We start from the raw sequence: 16139 nt of genomic DNA, 5'->3' as shown, positions 1-16139 counted from the left end.
CATTGTGCTCATTCTCTCATCGGGGTGTTTCAAGCCTCGTTATTTCAGACATCCGAGCCTCCTTTTCATATGACCCTAGTTTCCCTGACTCGATCAAGAAGCCACCGTTGAGCGTAGATGTTCGGTGAGACACATTTTGGCAGATATAAAAACCATTCGTCTTCCTCGTACGGGCCTAAGCAGTTTGTGCACCTGACAGATTCATAATAGTCTGGATAAAATCCACTATATTCCCAATCAAGGATTCCGGAAATGATGTACTTGTTGTCGGCCAACATAACCATAAGATTGTCCGGCCTTATGTCTCCATGTGTGAAAACGATGCGTGGCCCCGAACCATTTGTGAATGACGATGATAATCGACGAAGAAACTTGACGAACACATTCCCCCCCGGATGCGGGCTCGAGAACAGAAAGGTTTCAAAATCTTCAAGGCCAATGATTGGTGTCTCACTCATGCGAACATGCCTCCTAAGATCTTTACAACCTTCACCTGCGACTCCTCCTAGAGGAGTCCCTTCGGTATAAGGGAGAGTTCTCAAATCGGTAAGTATCGTGTTGAGTTGGTTGCTAAGGTCGGCTTTTTGAGAAGAATCGAGTGTATGCCAGACTTCCCCAAGCGGCGCTGATCGCATATAGGTCATGAATATGAAAGAAATTCCACTCATACGCACTAATCCAAGAGGTTTTGGTGCTGGAATGCTTGGCTTGTGACTGTCAAGATATTGTAATGTGGTGTATTCAGTGTAGTCTTGCATGTTGCGTACTGCTTTAACAACTATTCCTGTCGAACATTTGAATACCCCCTTCTGGCGGGGGAAGGGAGCTTTCCAAAGGATCTCACTGTTTTGCAGAAGTTCAAACAGCCTTTGGGAGAGTCCGACTACTAGCGAATGTGTCGCAGTTTGTGACACTGTCTCGAGCAATTGTGCAACAGCATCTGAGAGAGGGAAGAGGATTTCGGCCGCATCTGATGCGGAAAGGGATTGTCGAATGTCTTCATCTCCCTTGGGAAATCGTTGGGATTTTGATTTGATTTCCTCTAGCATAGGATCATATTATTTATGCGAACGAAATAACTATTAGGGTTGTTAGTTATACTTACTAGGAGAGGGATCGCTTGAATTTCGCATCTCCATGAGACGTTGCGGATATTCAGGTGGGAATTCCTCGACCAGGTTAACCTCTGGGTCTTTGACGACAGCGACTTGCAACCTTTTCAATATGTGAGCATTGAATCTCGCAGCTTTGGATTTGTGGGGAGGTGGAGACTCCTCCAACTCGAAGTCGCCTTTTCCTGACATCTCGCAATGGGAACTGGATATATTCAAATACGGAAGGGCGCAAGTTGATGATCTTGGAAAACAAGCGGTGTATTTCAGACAAACAGTGCAGTTCGATACATAATCACGTGTGCTGATAATTCAGAACACTCAAAGTCATCACACTTTAACCTGTTCCTAGTGCGAGCTTCCAGTCAGGATCGTTTTTTTAAGCAATTCTGAGACAGCGGCGTAAATCAAGGTCTTTTAGCCTCTACCCATGGAGATTGAGCTTAACTCTATGGCATATTCAGGTTACATGCCACAGCAGACCACGCGTCCAGGCTCATCGATCCCTGGCATCTTACGACAACGCGTAGTTTCCGCGAAAGACTTGCAATCCCATGAATCAAGTTGTCTTCCAATCCTCACATCGTACAATACCCACAGTTTCCCTTGGAGCTTCGCGATCCTATGCACCAACTTGTCTCGTATTTTACGATAGATCATAGACAGCGTCACGGACCGTCATCTAGGGAGAGCAATATCTATCAGATGTGAAAAAAAGTGGTACCTGCCAATCCACGAATCCCACCCGTCAGGACCTAGAGCCGCCACACCCCCTCCGAGGGGGGAACCCAATTAACTTAGCAGGTGCAGGGGAATATCCTCCATAAACCTAGGTCACCTTAAGAATATGCCAGCCAGCCGGGGCAAGGGGAACATACTCAGCTTCTGTCGGTAGACTTCTGACCCCCCAGCCACTAAGCTAATTGAGGCGGATTGGCAGGTCACAGGTGGGAGGCCCTTTACTTCTTACATATAGGCTATTTCCTAATTAGGAAAGATAGTGGTCAGATCGATCCCTTCACGAGATTCCTTATTTATTGTCCACTAGGCTACTTGCCCAACTCTTTTTTCTGTCAACCTGTTATCTTTGTCAACAGGTCCTTCCAAATGCAGTTGATACTGTTGTGGTTTCCTGCAGCTGGCTCTGAAAGGAGTCGACCAATATATGGCTCTTGTCGCATAATTAAAGCCGAATGCCGAGCCTTACGAGAGGCTCTTCTTGTGCGGTAACCAACCTTGGAAGGATATTTTCGTCCATTTCCTTTTTCCCTTTGTTTTGTGAAAATAACGAAGGCAAGCGTATGTATATACTAGGAGGGACGAAAAGGAAGACCCGGTGCTATTTTCAACACCAAAATTAAACAGCCGAGACTGGTAAGGAGCGTGAGGATATCCAGATGGTAGAAATACATGTATGGTTGCATCGACTGACTGAGATACCGAAAACATAGTGTTGCTCAGTGATGTCTGGAGATATATTTTGTAAGTGATCGGTCTGAACATTTGTTTCTTTACTTTATTATTTTATTTTTATTTTCGTATTTTCACAACAAATTCCAGTTCAAAATGTGAGCGCCGTGTCTATTCGAGTAATAATAGCACATTATCTACACATAGCAGCCTGAGATTCACCACATCTTCGAGATATTGGCGTTGTGTGGGAATTTGCTGTGGGCCAAGCTCGCCCCGAAGACTACATGTAGGTACAAACGTGGGAACAAGCGAACATGTCTTTAAGATAAGTTCATTCAAAACTAGACTAATATAGAAAAAATTAGGGAACAAAGAAACTATATTAACCTCAGAACACCCCAGCTATGACGTTGTTGAAAGACAACACACAAGACCATGTAGGAAAATGGCCACCACAATGCAAAGAGACAAACCACCATCTATATCATCAGGGACCAAGACTCTTGCTCCGACCCTACACTGAAATCGGAGTCGAGTCTCCTTATTTTATCTTTCTCTTTATTTTCCCTTGGGTTGGACCTGTCAGTCCGACCTCGTCTGTGGTCGTCCAAGACCACAACTTTTTGAGTTGTTCTCATCGGTCATTCGGTTTCGACGTAGGCTGACTCCAAGAATGTTGTTGAATTTCTGGAGTGCCATGTTGAAGGTTCCTTGCAATTGCAAGAATGAGGTATAGGCGTAGGTGTGGTTGTGTCAGGACCACTGGGAATTGATAGTGTTCGGAAAAAAAAAACGAAGTGACGAAAGATTGACTGGCATCGCTTTATAGGAAAGGGTCAGAACCCAAACGGGAGGATTGCAAATGCGTTTACTCCTCTGATGCCCAGCGGGACTCGCGCAGCGGCATCTTCTCGCCAGCCTGCTTGCGGCTTCCGTCTGCCTCGCGCTTCCACGCGTAGTACTCGCCGAGACGGATCTCAGCGTAGCTGGCGTAGTCGAAGTCGATTTGGGAGATTTGCGCTTGGATGAGTGCCCAAACGCCCCTGGGAGATATTCTTAGCATGGTGCGGCAATTACACTGCTTGCCAATTGTGTGCGCTGAACTCACCAGTAGAGACCAGGAATGCCACGGAAGCGGTCAACATCCTCGTACAGCCGGTCGACAATCTCAGCCTGGGACGAAGCATCAAGACCGCGTTGTTCACAGTAACTCTTCGTGTACTCAGTAAGGAACTGACGGCGCACAGACTTTGTTGGCATCATGTTGTAATCGCAGTCATAGCCACCCCACTCAGCAAGGTGGTTGGAGATATCGAAGGCCGCAGGCGCGGGGACGGCATACTCATAATCGATGAAGTTGACCGGCGCGATAACATCTTCGGGGGTGGGGAGACCGTTCTCGCTCGGAAGGACAATGACATTGGCACAGAGGAGATCGCAGTGCGAGAAGACGAGCTATAACACCAGCGGTTAGCCTTGTATTCAAGCAATCCACGTTTCCAGTGGATCAAGGCTGGGAGTCACATACCCCGTCTTCACCAATCCCCTTCCCATCATCCAGGATATCCAAGACCCACTGCAGCTCTGCTTGCAGACTCAGCCGGCGAGCACGCTGCTCGGGCGTGGTGACGGGCAAAGCCAGCACCCACTTCTGTAGCACAGTCCACATAGACGGGCCCGCACGCCGGGGCTTGATTACCATGATCTCATCGTCCTGGGAGGCCGCGATCTCAGCCACAGAGGTATCCTTGGCAGATGCGGCTCCGCTACTAGGCAAAACGGCGTGCCACTGCGCCAGGCGGCGGGCGACGCCGCGCCAGATAGGCGGAGAGACTAGATCCTGGTGGCCGCAGGGCTTGCCGCGGATGAAGCGGTAGAGCAGCCCGTTTTTGAATCGAGCGAGGAGGGGCGGGGCCAGGCCACGGCTGGCCAAGAGTGCATGGGACTTGGTTTCTCCTAAGGATAATTGGTCTACTTCAGCATATGTCGCAATGGGCAAGGGAGGCGCGGAGGGCATTTTTCTTGTTCAAGAAGTGGGAATCTTGACGAAGGTTGTCCGTCGGGGGGATTTTGCTCGTACTTTCGCGATCTATGAGGACCTCTGTGCCATTTCCGTACGCCCTCATCAGTACTGCCTCATTGTCTATTTGTTCCTCCGTCAGGCCAGGTTTCAGATTGATAATTTTCAAGAGCTAGGGAGCTGTTAGCCTCAATTGGGTTCTGCCGACCTTGTCGCTGGTCCCGTGGGAAGCAACACTGGGATAGAGAGACACACAGTGTTGGTGATGCCGTCGGTGAACCGCACGAACTCAATATTGTTGCCAGGACCCTCCCAGTCAGGGTTGAGGGTCAGGATTAGCCTGAGAGCAGATGCTTGGGAGTCCGCATGGCTGTATGATAGGGGAATGTATCGGAATTCTGGCGCAGCCATCTGAGTCTCTGTCGAGCCCATATTGGAGTTGAGTGTAGCGGAGGTGCGAAAAGGGGTATAGGCGCCAGTTGGTTTGTGTGTCAGGATGGTTTTGTACTATTTAATTAGTCCAAAACTGCTTGAGAGGCACCGCCCCTATATCAGTAACGAGGTCCCCGAATTCAAGATTTAGGTAATTGCACAAGGCCAGGCTGGGTAGTGCGATGTGCGAAAGGGGATGAATTCTAGAAAGAAGTACAACACAACGTGGAAAGGCGGATTCTGTATTAGGGCGAAGGTACAAAAGGTTCAGGGGCGAAGAATTCGAACGCTATGGATGGCGGGGAGGTGAATGAGACAGCGAGGGGAGGTCTCGTGCTCCCGACCCGTGATTGGAAGATGGAATTGATTTGCTGGGGCCCAGGGTACTTAAGGGCGAAAGGCACTTGTCCACCGCCACGACTAATTAAGCTTTGGTCGTCTTGAAATATGAGCTTATTGTTTGGATATTGTAGCGTGATTTTGGAACGTCGTATTCTTTGTTTCCATTGCAATTTGGCAGCGAAGTGGTACTAAAGCATCTTGCCTGTACAATGTACAACATACAATGTTTATTGCTTGTTGCCAAGTCACGGGTCGATCACATGAAAGACAACGTTGAAGCAAAGTGGGTAACTGGTCACATGCAATGGTTAAGCCCTTAGATTAGCCCTACTTACCAATTCTGGCAAATCCCTCAACAAAAAAAAGCGAAATTAGTCATAAAATGCAATATTAGTCAACAAAAGGAAAAATATTTTCACCGAAACCCAATCAGCTCTAGCGTATATTGACTTCCGGACACATAAATACGACCTCCTCGCCCGCGCCTTTACTCTTTTTTTCTTTTCTCTCCATCATCAGTAGAGGTTTACATAACTTATGTAAATTTCAACGGGGCTCCACAAATGTGGCTTGCTGAGGGTTATCCTATGGCTTCGGCCATAATGGGTTTTCTTCCGTTCCCGGCCCTGGAGAGTAAAGGCGTCTCTCTTTTTCCCAATCACTTTATGGTTATGCTAGGGTATCCTTCGGGAAGCCCCATGGGTGTTAGCTGTGGAGAGGGCGTCACATACCAATTTTTTCAGTCACTGTTATGTGTTCTGAGGTGGCTTTGTTTGCCTTGGTCTTCAAATTTGATCAGAGGTTGCAATGGTGTAGCATTGAATATCCCACGATGTTCAAATGGTAATTGGCATGGTGTAAAGGTACATTCTGTACAACCCATCTTAAAGAGAGCCTCAGAAATCTTCTTAGGTTTATGAGCTCTTGCGGTGCCATATCGCGATGAGATGAACCATATAATGTTCGGGGTTTTATTGCCAAGATACATATATCGTAACTGTCGGCATGCCGAGTACCTTCCGGTTAGGTATATGCGACGTGACTACATCTACTGCTGGAGCGAAGATTCAATTCAATATTGTCGTCACCGTCATAACCATTGAATTTTCTATCGTGTACGCTTTTTACATGTTCCCAATCATGCATGCCCAGCATTACCAATCTGGATGCGCTGTCCAGTCCACTTGTCGTCACTGCGCAACACCGGCCAGCTAGTACCATCAGCCTTGATTAGGCTCAAATCTAGCTTGGTGCCGAGCACACGGAAAGTTGACTTCTCCGGGTCAATCGGCGCAAAGAGAGGATATGTATCCTGGTATCGCTTGTTGTCCGTGGTAGGAAGGTCGAATATAATCGAGTTGGCAGCAAACTCAACCTTGGCCCGTTGCTTGTCAATCTTCTTAAGGTAGAGGGAGACGTTGACGGCGGTGGGAGTCTGGTAGAAATCATTTCTGTAGAATGCGAAAGCATGTCAGTTTGCTGTCTTCAGAACCGTATAGGGCTGGTTCGCCCGTCTTGTCGTATACGCACCTGACTGTGTCCACCTTCTCTTCGCCCGGGGGCTTGGCCTTGCCTACAAACATGTGTCTCTTCTTCTCTGTGCAGCCGGGGATCTTCAGGAATTCATCGAACTCGAGCACCCGGCGTTTGCAGCAGGACCACCCCTTGCTGCCTTCGTGGAAGACCGGCTGGCCCGGGTGGTGGACGCACTTCTCCTCATCGCGAGCAGTCGAACCGGTGTAGGACGCGCCGCAACCCCTCCGACGGCACGTCGCGTTGGCTGGAATCTCCACATCCGGATCATCAGACTCCGGCTCCTCAATGACTGGCTTCTCAGGCGGCGCCGCAGTTGCGATAGTCGGGGTAGCGGAGATAGGTAGCCGCTCGGACTTCTTCTGCTCAGCCGGTGTAGGGGGAGCAATGACTTCCTCGGCCTTGGAGGGCTCAGGGGCGGGTGTGTCGTCGACGGTGGAATGCTTGCCGGTTGTGCATGGCGGGATGGCGAGGAATTCCTCAAAGGTCAAGACGCGGGGCTTGCAACATTTCCAACCTGAGAAGTTAGCGGTGTCGCGGGGTAGAAGCGTAACAGAAGCTAGAGACAAGATCGAGTGTCACATTGCGCCGCCGCAATGGTCCACCGTGAACCCTTGGTGGACTCATGGGACACAGATCTGGCATAGCTTAAACACCAAGGTACTTACCTTTCTGCCCCTCGTGGAACACTGGGGGACCCGGATGATACACGCAGTCTTCTTCCGGGTCGGTGAAGGTCTTTCCACACGCTTTGTGGACACACTTGCCTGCCATGATGTATAGCAAGACAGATTATAAGGGAATTGACTGGACCAAGTCAGAGGAAAAGATTGTAAATTGTCCTGGACAGAATGGCGCAGGTTGCCTAACAGGGTTTAGCGGGGAAGCTCGAATGTTCCATCGCGGAGAACTCTGACCGCATTCGCGTCACGGCACCGGCCATATCAGAACCCGTGGCTAAAGTCATTCTTCGCATAATTGATATTGTCCCTCCATGATTCCTACGCGTGCCCTTCTCAGTCCAGCCCGCTTGACGCTGTTTACACGCGCGGGCTGTGGCCTATGCGATACTGCCAAAAACACCGTGCTTCAGCTCCAGAAACGGCGCTCCTTTGAATACGTCGAAGCGGACATCATGGATCCTGGGAACAAATCTTGGAAGGATGTTTACGAGTTTGATGTTCCAGTCCTTCACGTCCAGTCAGTTCACAACGAGTTGCCCAAGGAGGCCACACTCTCCGACGCGCGCAAACTGTTCCATCGATGGACAGAGCAAGAACTCGAGCGATGGGTAGACGACGCGGAAAAGTCACAGCCTTCATGAATCCATTTTGGATGAGAAGTAGATGTCCAAATTGTACCGATTGCCATAGTCAACTGGCGGGAACTGGACATTATACCGGGGCATCCTCCTATATGGTGGCATCCGACTCAGTAATACACATGGCGCTGCATTACTTCGACATAGTGGTTTCTCTGGTCCTGTTAGCATGGTCTGCGCTCCAAATTCCACAATGGGATTTATACTTCTGTATGTATTTGATCTACGTATCTTTGACCGTGAGGTGGATGACAGATCCACCTATGATGTACCCAGGTTCCCCATCATTGTACAATATATGTAAACCCTGTTCTCCTATAAGAGACTTAATGTGTTAATTATATACTAGATCTGTAAGTCCAATTAGTGTTCCTACTCAAATTCACCTTTCCTGGCAACTTCGTAGCTGCCTCAATACTTATGGCATTCGCTACAGCTCAGACATTTCTCTCTTCTTCAAACTGCCCTAAGTGCACCCATAATTCAAAAGGTACCACTCGTATGCACAAATTTCTGAGTTCCTTTTGTACTTCAATGTTGTAGATGAATCACAAAGCTATTACCGAGGACATCACAAGTCGTTAACTATAACTAGTTAACTATGTTAGTAGGTGCGGCTAGGCGGTAAGGCAACAACCACCCCTAGCTAGTCGACCTCTCTACCTACATAACCTCAACGGTAGCCCTTAACGTATCATTGTCACTGCGCAAGAAGATGTGGCATATAATCCGGAGTATTTGAGCTGATCTGGCGAGGTTGGATTGGATCTTGAACTCTTGTTTCGCCTCGAATCTCTCGCCGTGATCTGAGTTTCACAACCGTGTTGTCATCTTGACCATCCCGATTCTGCCACGCGCCTCCATCCCTTTTCATCAATTATTCCTTGGTGAATCATTTCAGATAAACATATTATTGAATTCATCGATAATCAGTTTTCAAATTCACCCTGTGGTGCTGGCGCAACATCTTTCGCTTGGCACAGTGCAAATGGTTGTTCTCACTTCACCGCGAACCAGTACTTTGCGGACCAAGCAGGAACTAACATCCTCATGCTGTTCAGTTTTACTTGATCACTTCGACCTTCGATGTTGGTGAGTGATTACAGAAAAAAATAAAAATAAAAAGTGGGAATTGCTCTTTGTTGCTGGCTTATGGGGGCCTATGCAGCCTCTATCAAGTTGCACTGCACTCAGCCAGGCCAACTCTATCATCTCGAGTTCGAACAATGCAGACTAACACTACTATATCCATAGATCTAATTCAGGGAACATAATCTGACAATGGGAGTTCAAACGCCAATAGCCAATGGCACCGACGTTCTGCGGCCACCATCGGCTCCGTTGTCAACGACTTCTTCAGCACAGTCAACTCATCCGATCGCGTCTTCTTGTACGAAATGCAGATCAAAGCACCGTCGCTGTGACCGCACTAGACCAGGTAAGTATCCCGTGACTCGATAGGGCAAGAAGTATTGGAATTGCGTTACTGACTATTTACATAGTTTGCCAGAACTGTCTGAGCATGGGCTTTGAAGCCGAATGCTCATATCCTTCCGTGGCCTTACCAGTGTGTGTTTACCAGTGATACCAGTTTGACCGAGTCAAAATGGCTAATTTTATATCATCTAGTACTGAGAACGAAAGTGCCCAGAACAGAATCACTCAGAAGATTGGTGCTCCACTCTTTGGGCCATTGTTCGAAAATCCCTCTGCTTCACCATTAACGGGTGAAAAGAGACCAAGGGTTGCAGGCAGTTCTGAACGGACTGAACTTGTCAATGACGTGGTTGCAGTCCACATCCACAATCACTCTAGCCACGCCCAACAGATGCAGACGCTCAAACCACCTCCCGCAAAACGGCAGAGGATATCCGAACTTTACTCTGGAAGTGCTGCTAGTCAATCTGCGCCGGAGCCGGCTCAAACCTCACTATCTGGCACCAGCATACCCAGTGGAAGTAGATCGGGTCGTCCACCACGTAGTATATCACCCACCCTACCTGGAGATGAAATGGAGCTCCGGTGCAACTTGACTACCGAAATAAACGTTCAGAGAATGAGGCATCGCAACCTTGCAACAGGGACTCTACGCAACATTGTGAAGCTACTCATGAAAGCCAAGTCTGAACGCCCAACCACTGAACCCACGATTGCTGGGTCGAGTGGTGTGCCATCCAATAACGAGTGGCGTGAAGAAGATGATCTCATGCAAGCTGCAACAATCAAGCTGGAAAAGGGTGGCCCATGCTCTCGTACTCTTCTCAGTCGTTTTGAAAATTTCTTGTATGGCCCATTGATGAGCCCCAACGAGAAGAAGATGCAGGAGCGTATAATATGCGTTGAAGAGTGTCTGTCAAGCGCATCGGCACCGCCGTCAGCCAATCACAACGCTCTGTTCCTCCATCGCTTGAAAAGCATCATACTTAATCCAAAGTCCTATAGCTTGAACCCGAAAGACCCACGCATCGGACTCCTCCGCCACCAGATCCTTGCTGCCATCGCCACTGACTCGAAACTGACTGGTGCGAATCGAAGGAAAATTGCGGAGCTCTTAGACCCAGATAAAGAGATTGCCAATATCAGCGCAAACAGTCCTGGTGTCAAAACAGAAACTCCAATCTCAACGAGGAAGGCGCCACCCAAGCCTACCTCTCCACGCGTGCCTTCCTCCCATACCCCACGAAAGCCCTCAAGAACAACAACAACACGTATAGAAAACTCTGTCGTCTCTCTGTCTCCTTCAACACCCCATCCCCCTCTTTCCCCCTCCTCTCTCTTTCAACAACCTATCCTCCTCCTTTCCCCTCTCGTTCTTCATCTTTATCCACACCACCTCTGGAACCCATTGATCCGACTGGTGACACCACGTCGTCGCAATCAAATGACACTGCAGCGTCTCCTTCCATGGATCCGCCGTCCAAGAAACGTCCTACCCCTGGTGGCCAGTCCAACGACGCCGTTGCCCCATCCCCAGACCGTGCTGCTTCTGGCACCCAGCCGTCGAATTCCAACGACTTGATCACCCCGGCTCCTGAGGGTGTCTCTTCTGACACACAGTTATCGAATTCAAACAGCACCATTGCCCACAGCCAACTATTCCCCTCCGATATTCCCAAGAAACTGTGGGGAATTTTCCTCAAGATTCAAGGCCTTTTCTTCCCCGCTCTTGATCTTGACCAACTGAAAGTAGCCTTCAACATGGCTGTGAATGACGGCAGGCTCGCACCAAACGTTATTGATCCAGTCCTCGGGTTTTGTCTTGCAGTCGCCTGCCACCTCACTCTCGAAGAAAGCCTCTGGGAAGGCCGCAAGTGGAGCGATGCCGCTGCATCCACACTGGAGGGTGAGGGAAATACCCCCTCCCTTCACTATTTCCACCGACGGATCCTTCACGTCCAGTATGTCCACATGGTTGGACATTTGGAAAAAGGTTGGGAGATAATATCTCTGGCTGTCGGGAAAGCCGAATCCCTTCAGATGCACACGCTGCATGGTGGTTGCCTCGCTGTAGACAAAGAATCCCTGGAACAGGTTCGGGTGATATGGTTGTCTCTCTGGATGAAGAAACTATCTCTCGCCCTCCAGCTTGGTGTCACCAATCAATGCCTCGATGTTTTTCACGTCCATCCAATGCCGTTACAGTCCCATATTCAGGACACTATGGAGGCGTATGGTAGCAAACGATCGTTTGCGGCAGCTTCTTTCTTCATTGCTTGCGCCTCGCTTTTGAGGAACACTGATGACCTGATCACCGTTGAAAACAGTCTTCGTGTGACTCGCATGGAATGCCCTATCAAATGGATTTCCAACGTGGACCTACGTCCATTCCATGACCTGCATGAGAGTTTGTCTAGCTGGGAAGATGGCTTGCCCAAATGTCTTCGATGGAAGGGAGCCAGCATCGAGTTTGCCTCCCAGTACGACCCAATCGGCCGCCGCTTGTCCCTCCTGGCCCATCTACGCTATATCTACTTCCGACTTCGGCAGTATCGGCCTTTCTTGATACTAGCTTTGCGATTTTCCCATTCGTGCGCATGTGAAAAGAACCCTCATATCACCGGCAGGGATATGGACTCGGTGAATTCGTCTCTTCTTCTCGCGCTGGTGTACCATGGCGCTATTAAATGTCTCACTGCAGCTCAAGACATTGTGCAAACTCTCTCACTTTCATACAATATGGAGAAGGACGACCATAGTAAGTGCGAGCAGCTAGACCATCTCTATGCTGCTGGCCTTGTCTTGATTGCGGCGATGAGGATCCCCTGTCTAGTGGACGGAACCCAGCATTGTGCATCTCCCACAGCCGCGGTCGATAGATCGATGAATACGATGGGGAAGGACCTGCGGCAGGTTGAAACCATGCTTCGGCTTTACCAGGGAAGGTGCCAGCAGGCACCTAGACTAAAACGACGGATCGATCGTTGCCGAGATGCACTCGGCATCATCAGACTTCATTCTGTCTCCTCGCCGACTTTTATTTCGGACAGTGAGATAAGATTCTCGCAGAATGTGTGGCTGCGTATATATGACCGACTGGGCTTGGATGTGCCATTCACGAGATTCCCCAATGGCCGGGCAGACAATGGCAAGGCCACCGGCCGTAGGATGACCTTCGGTTGGCTCGAGAGCCTCCCCTTTGATCTTGACAGCGGTAGCGAGTAAGTGGACAACAAACAATATTGGCGAGGGCCCTATAGAGCCGGGCTATATAACATTACTTTCTCTATGAATGCAATCTCTGCCTAAGTTACTAGACTTCATCTGCGTATCTCCGATCTCCTTGATCACAGGCATACTTGAGTCGGAAATTAAAGAAACTTGGGACATTTCCCTCAAGAGTCATGTTGTTCGTTAGGGACACTATTGTCACGACACGCACTATATATATCGGAGCCTGGAATATCTGAGCGTAACGCTCAGATATAGTGGTCTTTTGGCCTAGTGTGTAACTCGCCAGTCCAGGGGCAGGTTGTAACAACTATCTCGGGTTCAGCCTGGCCTGATCATTCTCGCGAAGGTTCCATAGTTAGGGGTCTCTCATTTCTACCTCACTTCTCTTTCACTTAGTTCTTACTTTCTTATTTATACGAGGTATGGACGGACTCTCCTACCCCCACTCGGACCTCTAAGACTCATCTATCGTTGCTAGGGACGTCTTAGTTGCTGCTACCACTATGAATGGCCGCTCCAAGCGTGAGCATCTCCAATATCTCTAGGCGGAATGAGACTCCTTCTCTCGAGTCCATCAGGGAACGACTGGGGATTGTGGCTAGTACCACAACCCACCAATCCGTAATCGCCATGACTGTGGAGCTAAAAGGCATCGTCATGTTGCGCAACTACCGAGAACGTTGCCAAAGCTCCAAAAGGGGATTGGACGTTCCGGTAGTGTGCTGGGCCAGGTTAAGCTATAGTCCGTGTCCTCCAACAGGATAGCAACGTACAACGAGCTCGGGTTTGAGCCAGTTGTTTGGCCGCGCGTCTATGACCGACTAAGACTGGACGTCTCATCTGACTACGTAGCCCCGTCAACCGACCCGGACACGTTACCCCCTGAGCTGCCAATAGTCCAATCTGACAGACCGCGCGTCACACAGCCAGGCCTCCAATATAAGACTTGGCGCTACCTCTCCACCGTCGTCGGCCTCACCAGTCAACACAAGCTACTCGTAGCTTGCCTCGATACTGGCTGTGTTATGACAATTATTGACGCAGACCTGGCAAGGTCGTTGGACCTCCCATTGCACAAGTGCACTCCGGTGCCAGTGGCCGGCATCGGGTCACGACATCTATCCTCGGCATTCGTCTCATTCGATGTCTTCTTCAGAGGTTCGGAGAACGCGGCCCGTATACCTGTCGAAGCACACTTGGTGGACAATCTGAAAGCCAAGTTGCTCATAGGAATGGATATTATGGGCCATGAGGGGTTCCGCCTAGACCTCGACGCGCGCAAGCTCAGGATTTCATCGTGTCTAAACATTGAGATACCGATCGCAATTCATGCTGGGCGGCGTACACGGCACGTTGCCCCAACAGGGTCCTCTCGGTAGCTCTGTAGTTACAGGCCGCAGGAATACCTTCAGCTGGCCGGAAAGCCTGTCTGTAGACATGGGACCCGAAATTTAGGCCAATTTCCGGTTGACGGTGGAGGTTTCTACGATTTACCGTTTTGGACTGAGTGATTTAATTTGTGTCAGCTTACAATGGAACCCATCTTTCGACGTTGTAAATGGTTCCTTTGAGATGTAATGTGGTTTCTGATTAGTGGTTGCGCTGGATCATGGAAGTTAAACTGCAATTCACCGATTAAACCTTTTGGTTATAGGGAAGAGAAGGGGAGAGGGGTTTACAGTAAGTATTCCCTTTCCCACCCCGGCGTTTTATAGAGGCGCGTTTTCCCACACCTACAGGGTAATTGATCGGAACTTAGTATCTGAGGTGGGCGGTCACAGGGCTCACAGGGCTGGGTAAACAGCGTCTCTTTTTTGCCTTTTTCTTCTCTTTTGCATATGGATTTCAGTCTAACGTCAAGATTTGCGGATTGGCTCCAGCCCGTTCTACCATTCTCATTCGTCAAATGTAGTGACATGCCAGATACAGTGTGACCCAATGAAATGCCCCTGATATCGTGCTATGAGGTATGGAGTTGAGTGCTTGATTTTAACTTACTGTTGGCACGTAGTGATTGGGAGTTCATCCAATGTGGTGACATGCCGCTACGTCTAGAAGCGGGGATTCTCATTTGCACATATTTAAACCTAGGACCTGCACCTCCTCCGATCACCTCTTTCATAAATCAGAGTCACACAACATGCATTCGAACGCCATCTATACTCATGTCCAAGATCGCTATGGCGACCTGGCTGATCGCTCATCCACCAGTGAGCAGGAGCGAACTGAGCAAAAAATTGCCCAAGCATTCGGCTACGAGGCTGCAGACCTCAGCTCAATCCCCCAGGCTGCGAACCTTGGAGTGAGCTGCGGGAACCCCTTGGCCCTGGCCAACTTGCGAGAGGTGAGTCTCACCTTGCCACTGGACTATTCTACAATGCGACTATCTAACAGGTTGTTCAAGGGCGAAACGGTGATTGATCTCGGGAGCGGTGGTGGCATTGATGTGCTGCTGGCAGCCAAGAAAATTGGTCCGAGAGGGAAGGCTATTGGTGTGGACATGACGAAGGTGAGAATCACACTTCCATAAACAGCTTGGGCTATCCCAGCTAACACAACTGATATAGAGCATGCTTGAACTCGCTCGCAAGAATGCGGAGAAAGCGGGTGCTTCCAACGTGTCCTTTGTCGAAGCCTCGATCACGTCTATCCCCCTGCCAGACGCCACTGCCAGCTGCATCATCAGCAATTGTGTGGTAAACCTCGTTCCTACAGTGGACAAGCATCTTGCGTTCAAAGAGATGTTCCGCCTGTTGCAACCCGGAGGTCGTCTTGCCATCAGTGATATTTTGACTCGAAAGGAACTCCCGCAAGAAGTGACTAATAGTCTTTCTTTCTACGTTGGATGCATTGCAGGCGCCAGCCAGGTTCACGAGTACGACAAGTACCTTTCCGAGGCAGGGTTCAAAGGTATATGTCGAAGTGCGATTGTGCTTCGTGCGTCTGGCTAACCATCCCTTTCTTCTTAGATATCGCGATTGTCGACACCCGCAGTGATCTCAACATTTATAAAGATTTGGTGCAAGAGCAGATGGGCCTTGAAAAGATGAGCGATAAGTCGGAACGAGCTGGTTGTTGTGGAGTAGCACAAGTGAATAATGCCATTGAAGGAGACTTGCTGGAGTATGACTTCAATGAATGGGCTGGTGAGTCTTCAAGACTCTTCGATTGTTGGACCGATACTGACTGATTTCCATCCAGGCTCGTTTCAGATTTACGCAATTAAGCAGTAGGAGAAATGGATATAATAGCCGAAATTGAAATAATAGTCGAAATTGAAACCGACATATCTCAA

The 16139-nt window shown here is 49.2% G+C and overlaps 7 protein-coding genes across 7 annotated transcripts; 4 read left to right on the top strand and 3 right to left on the bottom strand.

Moving 5' to 3' along the window:
* Positions 1-65: 65 nt before the first annotated feature.
* On the bottom strand, positions 66-1304 carry N7489_009122 (aminoglycoside phosphotransferase family protein; the record flags this gene model as incomplete). Its single annotated transcript, XM_056714872.1, has 2 exons — positions 66-1042; positions 1106-1304. The coding sequence occupies 2 exons, from the start codon at positions 1302-1304 to the stop codon at positions 66-68; spliced, it is 1176 nt and encodes a 391-aa protein (XP_056562494.1).
* A 2089-nt stretch (positions 1305-3393) lies between these two features.
* N7489_009121 (putative ethanolamine kinase) lies at positions 3394-4977 on the bottom strand (the record flags this gene model as incomplete). Its single annotated transcript, XM_056714871.1, has 5 exons — positions 3394-3568; positions 3634-3980; positions 4054-4481; positions 4606-4717; positions 4801-4977. 5 exons carry the CDS (start codon positions 4975-4977, stop codon positions 3394-3396), a joined length of 1239 nt encoding a protein of 412 aa, XP_056562493.1.
* A 1480-nt stretch (positions 4978-6457) lies between these two features.
* On the bottom strand, positions 6458-7626 carry N7489_009120 (cysteine and histidine-rich domain-containing protein; the record flags this gene model as incomplete). Its single annotated transcript, XM_056714870.1, has 3 exons — positions 6458-6770; positions 6850-7369; positions 7521-7626. 3 exons carry the CDS (start codon positions 7624-7626, stop codon positions 6458-6460), a joined length of 939 nt encoding a protein of 312 aa, XP_056562492.1.
* Positions 7627-7846: 220 nt separating this feature from the next.
* N7489_009119 (glutaredoxin family protein) lies at positions 7847-8176 on the top strand (the record flags this gene model as incomplete). Its single annotated transcript, XM_056714869.1, has 1 exon — positions 7847-8176. The coding sequence occupies one exon, from the start codon at positions 7847-7849 to the stop codon at positions 8174-8176; it is 330 nt and encodes a 109-aa protein (XP_056562491.1).
* Positions 8177-9454: 1278 nt separating this feature from the next.
* Positions 9455-12835, top strand: N7489_009118 (transcription factor domain-containing protein; the record flags this gene model as incomplete). The annotated part of the gene is made up of 4 exons (XM_056714868.1): positions 9455-9611; positions 9676-9742; positions 9803-10772; positions 10802-12835. 4 exons carry the CDS (start codon positions 9455-9457, stop codon positions 12833-12835), a joined length of 3228 nt encoding a protein of 1075 aa, XP_056562490.1.
* Positions 12836-13351: 516 nt separating this feature from the next.
* Positions 13352-14223, top strand: N7489_009117 (uncharacterized protein; the record flags this gene model as incomplete). The annotated part of the gene is made up of 2 exons (XM_056714867.1): positions 13352-13575; positions 13605-14223. The coding sequence occupies 2 exons, from the start codon at positions 13352-13354 to the stop codon at positions 14221-14223; spliced, it is 843 nt and encodes a 280-aa protein (XP_056562489.1).
* A 761-nt stretch (positions 14224-14984) lies between these two features.
* N7489_009116 (uncharacterized protein) lies at positions 14985-16077 on the top strand (the record flags this gene model as incomplete). The annotated part of the gene is made up of 5 exons (XM_056714866.1): positions 14985-15188; positions 15249-15353; positions 15412-15754; positions 15814-15990; positions 16046-16077. The coding sequence occupies 5 exons, from the start codon at positions 14985-14987 to the stop codon at positions 16075-16077; spliced, it is 861 nt and encodes a 286-aa protein (XP_056562488.1).
* Positions 16078-16139: the final 62 nt, after the last annotated feature.

The sequence above is a fragment of the Penicillium chrysogenum genome (genome assembly GCF_028827035.1).
Source record: "Penicillium chrysogenum strain IBT 35668 chromosome Unknown utg000005l_segment0_segment0, whole genome shotgun sequence".
Taxonomy (NCBI): Eukaryota; Fungi; Ascomycota; class Eurotiomycetes; order Eurotiales; family Aspergillaceae; genus Penicillium; species Penicillium chrysogenum.
This window is presented reverse-complemented; position numbering and strand designations above follow the sequence as displayed.